The sequence below is a fragment of the Hylaeus volcanicus genome, chromosome 1, assembly GCF_026283585.1.
Source record: "Hylaeus volcanicus isolate JK05 chromosome 1, UHH_iyHylVolc1.0_haploid, whole genome shotgun sequence".
Classification (NCBI taxonomy): domain Eukaryota; kingdom Metazoa; phylum Arthropoda; class Insecta; order Hymenoptera; family Colletidae; genus Hylaeus; species Hylaeus volcanicus.
The window spans coordinates 13,930,534-13,938,495 of NC_071976.1; the positions used below are offsets into that span (position 1 = coordinate 13,930,534).

The window sequence follows — 7,962 nt, forward strand, 5'->3', positions numbered from 1 at the left end:
CCGCAGGCGCTCCTCCGGCATACTCGCGCTCTGATTGGTCGGGGGTTTCTGTCAGTATCTCCTTAACGAAGCCTCGAACAACATTTTTGTTAAGAAAAAATTGTTTCAAATCACCCCCCACTCCGAAACACCCCATTCAAGGAGATCCAACATTTTTTGGACACTCTGTATAATTGCAAATGGGATTATCAAGAATACATGTGGAACTACATGGGAAAGGATTGATTGCGTTTGGTAAATTCCTTATTGAGCTACACCAGAGCATAGCAAGTTTGCACCAACAATGGTTTTAAACAATGAAAGTGTCCATAAATTTTTGCAAATGGGAACATCACGAATTCATCTATCATGAAAGGCGGAAGGTTCCATCGCGCTCGGTAATTTCCTCACCGAGTTACATCATATAATAGGAATTTTGCGATAACAATAGTTATAAACAATACAGAAATTCATAAATTTTTGCATCTGTAATCATTGCGAAAACTTCTCCGGCAGCAAAATGTAAGGGGTTTCATTGATTTCATCGGTTTCAGGCTAAACATACGTGAAATAGTACGCTTTTTGCGATAAAAAGTGATATAAAGTGGTAAAAAATAAGACAAGGACAAATGTTTTGTTATGGGACCAAATGGCAAATGCTCTTCCAGATGCAAGGAGTTTCAATCTGATTGGTCCATCCGTCTCGGAGTAAGAAGCAAGACAAAATGTTTCTGTTTAAAAAAAAAAACGGGTAAAAAATGACAAATCACAAAATGTTTCTTTTACGCGACCAACTGGAAGAAATATTCGACAAGATGCAAGAGGTTTCACTCCGATTCATCAGCCATCTCGACGTAATCGACAAGCATACCTAAAAATCAAGGTTTTTTGGTAAAAATACGGGTCAAAAATGACAAATCGCAAAAGTCTTGACAGCAGGATCCTCGGGGGAACATGCTCTACAAGATGCAACAGGATTCATTTCGATTGGTCAAGCCATATCGGCGTAATCGGCAGATATACATAATCAAAATTATGGTTTTTTGGCAAAAAAACGGGTAAAAAATAACAAATCGCAAAAAGTCGGGATAATGGGACCACGGGGGGGGGGGGGGGCCTCCACAAGATGCAACAGGATTCATTTCGATTGGTCAAGCCATCTCGGCGTAATCGGTGAACAAACATTTAAAAAAAAAAAAAGTATACATGTCGAATTGAGTAACCTCCTCCTTTTCGAAGTCGGTTAAAAAGCGATATCAACGGAACCTGACTCATTGAACAAAGAAGTTGGGCTAATAGAGATACAATATGTAGGAAACAACTACATAAATATTTTCAGATTTATTCGACCAAAGATCCAGTTAGTGGAATCTATAAAAATGATAAATAGAAGGACCGCTGAAATCCGGTCCAAACACATTAGGGGCGGCAGAGAGATATTTGAAACATTTGAAGACATGGACAAAAAAAGATACAGTGTAAGAATCCCACGCCGTACAGAAGAAAGATGGGGACTGGTACGTGAATGGGATTATTCACCTAAGGAACTTTTAGAAGAAATAGTCCCCGGCCAAAATGTGAAAGAGGTAGAAAGGCTGAAAAAGAGGGTAAAAACAGATAAAGGCTTCGAATACAGAAATTCCAACTTGATCCTTGTAAAATTCAACGGAGGTAGCCTACCAACCAAGATTCTCATTTTTGATGGTTACGTTAATCTAACAATAAGACCTTTTGTGAAGAATATCAAGCAGTGCTATGGTTGCTTGAGATTTGATCATGTGAAAAAATACTGTAAGAGAGGACGGAGAAAATGTTTTAGATGCGGTAACGACTACCATGAAGAATGCACCAAACCTGAGAGGTGTGTAAACTGTGAAGAAGACCATGGTTCATTGGATAGAAAATGTATTTATGCACAATTGGAGATAGCTATTACTAAGCTTATGGCCTATAAAAATATCTCGTTAGTGAAGCAAGGGAGATAGCTAAATTAGAACTGGGTATCACAGAAAGGAGAAGACCCAACCCCCCCCCCCCCCCCAGATTTCAACAACAGGCTAAACGACAATGACTTTCCTAAACTACAACATATTAAAACCCAAGTAAAAAATATTGAGAAATGGGAGAGCAGACCCTGCCCAATTAGAACCTCGTATTGGGACAGCGGAGCAGAAATAAAACACAAGCAGATGAAACTAAAAAATAGATACGAAGTCCTTAAAGAAGTAGGTCCAACAGAGACCACAGGTATCGAACAAAGGATCAAAATAAACCAATTGACGGGAGATGAAAGAAATGGCAAAAGTGAAATAGCATATAAACTTTTAAATAAGTCCAAGTTTAACAAAAACAGAAATTTTGATAATAACGATAAAGATTGGGAGGAATTGCTAGATTGGATAAAAATAAATAATAGAAAGAACTTTATAATTGACCAACTTAACTCCAAAAGGAAATTCCAAAAACCATACAATAAAACAATAAAAGAAGGAAACAAGGACAAAAGAACCACGTATACCAAACAAAATTACAATCACAGCGAATCTCCCAAACAGTTTGAAGCAAGAGCTAACTCGCACAACATCAACCATGAAACACAGGAAGAACATAATTACATGAGAAAAAACCAGGAGGAGCCAAAGAGGTATCAAAGAAATACGTACTCTCAGAGCTTACCAATATCAAGCCGCCAGATGAGGGAGAGGGATAACAAAGATCTTTGTATCCCACAAAGGAAGTCCTTTTTCAATGATTCTCAATTAAAAGAAGATTTCAAACACACCCCACCAATACGAGTTGCAACCGAAACACCCAAGCTCGATGAGGCCGGGGAAGGTAACGAAAATATGGAAACAGAACTAAAAATAGGAAGACAAGAAGAAGTTACAACGCACGGTAATGGCCAAACGAAGGAAAATGAAATATCGGTAACAGAGGAATACTCAGTTACTCAGAACATTATCGAGGAATCCGATTCAGAGACATTTAAATCTACGGACTCCTTAACAAATATAGATTCAGTCTAGGGCTTCCCTCCAAAAAACAATAAGGAGTAAACTAAACGGAGATGAGACCAAACAGAAGACTGTAATGAAATAGCACAGGGAACACAAAACATGTCGTATTTTTTAAAAATCGGGACCTGGAACGCACATTCCGTGAGCAATAAAACCACGGAGCTACAGTGAATTATACGCGAATACGATGTCCTATGCGTATGTGAGACGTGGATGAAAGCTTACAGCGGGAAAGATTTAAAAAACTATAAAGTCCTTCACAACAAAACAGAGAACACGAACAATAGTAGATTATCAGGTCAATATATAGCAGCAGGGAAAGGTTTACTTATAGTCTATAAAAATACATTAGAAATTAGAATCATAGAAGAAAAGTATGTAGAAAAAAAATACGAATTTATTAATTTCACGATTTCCGACGACCGCGGTCGGGAGATAAGCGATATCAGACTAGTATACAGATCACCGCATAAACATTTAAATATACAGGGTTGGAGGAATCTTTTTTGTGATCGATATTTGAAAAACATAAGAAGGGAGTGAATGAGATCGAAGCGAGAAAGTATGTTCGGATATAAAGCAACCTGTAAAAAAAAATGTAAACAAAAATGTGATGTAATCAACTAGAGAAAGTATTAGTGAAATAGTTTTGATATCTGTATAAACTGATCACTTTAATAAAAGAACTGAACTGAACTGATGGCGCCACCGGCGCGGAATTTAAATTTTGGGGAGTTGCGTTGAGAACCGTGAAGTGGATGGTAAGCGCCAACGAAGGTCCTGACAAAGTGAGAAATTAACGCGGAAATAAGCAAAGAAAAATTCAAGGAAGAACGTCATAAGGAAGCTAAAGGGGAGAAGAAGAGATGAGGAGACGGGGGGTGCTGAAAGACGCTGTCTAATACGGTTTTACCGTAAAAAACTGTAATTCAGGGAACTAGAAGTGAAAAAATATTGTAGAAGGGCTATGGATAATGAAATGAAGAAGCAAACAGCGACGCCTAGCGGGCAACCGCGATTGGTAGATGTAAAGGTACTCGGTTCGCGATCCGAATTGGGAAGCATGCAAAATTGCAGTTTTTCGACTTCTCACGCCTTTTTCGGAAAAACCCGGGCGTTAGGTATCAAGAGATACCGGCGTGAGTAGCCGAACTTCGCGAAGTCTACCGCGGCTAGCTACCTGAATCGCGGAGAGAGGCGTGGATCGTCGGCGAGGAAAGGAAGCCTAGGGAGCCATCTCCATGGCAAGACGGGGCGAATTGACACAGCACTCGTTAACTCTTTGGGGCACGGTGGGATTAAAAGTGTCCCACCTTTTTGATGGACCGTAATGCATGGTGGGACATTTTTAATCCCATCTCGAAAGTTTGCAATAGCTGCATGTGTATAGATTTATATTTCGTCTTATTTACGTAAAGCAGTTGATAATATATTCATCTAATGTTACAAATGTATGCACTTATGTTGGCAACTTTGAACATGCTAATACCGGTTCAACAATTGTTGTAAGCGGAAGGTTTATTGTGATAAAATTTCTTTCCTGGTTTTATGTGAAAAATCGTAGAGGTAAGTTAATTTATATAAAAATTAGTTCTATATAAACAAGTGAAGTGTTTTATAATAAAAACTAAAGATTAAATTTGTTTGCAAATAATGAAAGTATGGTGCGATTTTATTCGTCCCACCATGCAACTTGGGGAGTAATACAAAAAAACATTGTGTTTCTTCAATTCTACAAAATTCGGTGTATGCTGCCGAGCTGCCGTGCTATCGAAGGTTACCGGGACGACCGGTAACCGACACGAGAACTACGTTTTAGTCAACACGTGTTCGCTTCGTTCGCGATAGCCCAAATTCCATCGCATTTCGCACAAAAGCGACTTTGGAAACGATGTTCGGACAGTCATGACGCGGTCGCGAAGGGCTCGACCTTCTCGGCGGGACTTGGTAACCAGCAGCGGTCAAAACACCACGCGCGTTACAACGTGTTCGCGACTAGATGTTACTCGTTCGTTTAGATGGTCTACGAAATTACGATTTAGAACTAATTACGCTAATCCGACCGACGGGGTGCTCGGCAGCCACCAGGTACCTCGATTAATCCAAAATACCCTATCCAAGAGCGTGAGGTAAAGGAGGAAGCGCTTACCGTACCGACTCGCACGTGTCTATTCCGTTTCGGAATAGAACGAGGTAAGCGTAGAGCTGTCGCAAAGACCGAATATTCAAGCGGCTTTCAAGCCGAGTTGGACTCGGCTCAAAGTCACGAGCCGAGTCGAGTACTTGAAAAAACCGAATAGCTTGAAAGATTCAAGCTACCCGAAAGAAACCAAGTAACTTGAATTTTTCAAGCTACCCGAATAGAACCGAGCGGTCCGAAAAAACCAAGCGGCCCGAAAAAACCAAGCGGCCCGAAAGAACCGGGCAACTCGAATGGTTTCAAGCTTTTCCGAGTACACATGTTAGTCCCCCTCCGGGCAACAATGGTATCATAAAAAGGATGTAGCAAACTAGACCCAAAGAAGGTCGACCATCATTTTCCGTATTTCTTATTGGATCTTAACGGATGTATTACCAATCGATTCCTTATGTTATCCCGATGAAAATGGTACCAGACACGATACAATTCGGATTATTTAGAAGGAAATTATACGGACAAAATGATTTGCACGCTTTTTGTCTATCTTCGTTAAAAATAGTCCGATTTACATAGTGTTTAGTAGCGTTTTCATCAGTATAACATCAGGAATTCAGTAGTGCAATTTATTTCTTTAACTTTTATAAAACACAATAAAAAGTGAACATATCATGACAAACATTTTACACTTTAATGCTCGGACCCTTTGAGGTTCATCGTGGATTAAAGTCGGCATACGTGCGCTTTGGATGGTTGAACCCTTGATTTATGGCTTTCAGCAATCACCCGATTTCACTTCATATGCATCGTATTATTACGGGAGTGACGCCGATGGATTCCTTACATTTTTCTGATGAAAGCGCTACTAAACACTATATAAATAGGACTATTTTTAACGAAGATAGACAAAAAGCGTGCAAATCATTTTTTCCGTATAATTTCCTTCTAAATAATCCGAATTGTATCGTATCTGGTACCATTTTCATCGAGATAACATAAGGAATCGATTGGCAATACATTCGTTAAGATCTGATAAGAAATACGGAAAATGATAGTCGACCTTCTTTGGGTCTAGTTTGCTACATCCTTTTTATGATACCATTGTTGCCCGGCGGCGAACTAACATGTGTACTCGGAAAAGCTTGAAACCATTCGAGTTGCCCGGTTCTTTCGGGCCGCTTGGTTTTTTCGGACCGCTCGGTTCTATTCGGGTAGCTTGAAAAATTCAAGTTACTTGGTTTCTTTCGGGTAGCTTGAATCTTTCAAGCTACTCGGTTTACTCAAGTACTCGACTCGGCTCGTGACTTCGAGCCGAGTCCAACTCAGCTTGATTTTTTCGGGTACTTGAACAGCCCTAGGTAAGCGAGCTCGTCGCGTGCGTTGGCTTACGCGCTTCCCCCAGCCGCACCTCATTGGTCGGAGACGCGCGGCATTCTATGGCGGCTAAATTCGAATCACGTTATCGGCGCGGTCGTCATCAGCGGTCGTCCAGTCCTATCCCTCGGCGACTTTGGTGGCGTGTCGGTGCGTGGCAATCTGCCACGTCACAACACATAAAAGAGTTAGTCTGTAAAGTGAGGAAAAGAGTTAAAGTTATTAATTATCTTTGTTGAGGTAGTACAGGTATTAAACAGCATTGGGCACTTTACTTGGTAAAGTCCTTGGTCTCGTCTATCTCAGAATATGGGACACTGATATTTCTGACGCTAAACGCCAGTTTAGACTTACAAGAACAACTAAGAAAAGTCGAATCGGCAGCTTCACGAGCTGCTGTAGGTTTCAGGATGTCCACACCTATCAATGTCATACAATAGGCATACAATTTAAAGCGAGGATGGCCGCTGCCAAGTACTGGTTAAAACAGTTTGAGAAAAAAAGGAGCAATAGCATAACATTAGATTTTCAAAAACGGATTTATGATAGACATGCAAATTTGGGGGTGCTGAATCAAGTATGGTACATCAAGATAACACAACCATATATCGCAGAAAAAATGTTTCACCTGGTTAAATCTTTTGAAGCAATTATAATGAAAAGAAACAAACTGTACGAGCAAATACTTTTTTGGAAAAATTACATTGATGGGTGTGAACAGGCTGGACGGAATCTGGTCATAGACTTAAAGTTGGGCAAAGAAATCGAGAGGGGAGGGATCCCGGTTAAGGTGGCTCCCCATGCATTTCTGGACAAGTATAAGTTGGATAGGGAAAAAACGGTATTCTTTTACACAGATGGTTCTAAAGTTCCTAATGCTTTGGCCAATGGAGTCTTGTTTGTGGAACAAAGAGATAATAACTTTATCAAAAAAGGCTTAGGAGTCAATACAGCTTTAACGATTTTTACGACGGAAGCGATCGCGATCTTTAACGCGCTGAAGGAAGCAATCAATTGCGAGAAAGAGTTTATATTGATTTTATCCGATTCAATGTCAGTACTCACGGCAATAGAAAATCATAAAGATAAAGATATTGTAAAAACTAGTAGTGTAGATAACGGATGTATAGATAAGATATGTAAATTTTTATACACAGCGAAGACAAAAACATGACATTAGGGTGGATACCCTCATATGTCGGTATCTCAGGGAATGAAATGGCAGACGAAACCGCTAAAAAATATACAGAAATAGCGCATGAGGTAGAAGGGATAGTCCCTTTTTGTGATTTGGCAATTAAGATTAAGGACTTGATCTGGGAACAGTTTTCTGATAGAGTAGAAGATGTAGGATTGCATAAGGGGGCTTTATACTTCGAGAATCTATGGGAAATTAAAAAGAAAAGTAAATACAAACCGTGGTTTTATAGATTTAAAAGGATTTGTTGGAATAAT

General features: G+C 39.9%; 1 protein-coding gene across 1 annotated transcript; it reads left to right on the forward strand.

Annotated features, from left to right (window-relative positions):
- The first annotated feature begins 77 nt into the window (after window positions 1–77).
- LOC128881611 (uncharacterized) lies at window positions 78–5,249 on the forward strand. Its single transcript, XM_054132849.1, has 2 exons — window positions 78–377; window positions 534–5,249. Exon 2 carries the CDS (start codon window positions 2,169–2,171, stop codon window positions 3,003–3,005), a length of 837 nt encoding a protein of 278 aa, XP_053988824.1. The 5' UTR covers window positions 78–377; window positions 534–2,168; the 3' UTR covers window positions 3,006–5,249.
- Window positions 5,250–7,962: the final 2,713 nt, after the last annotated feature.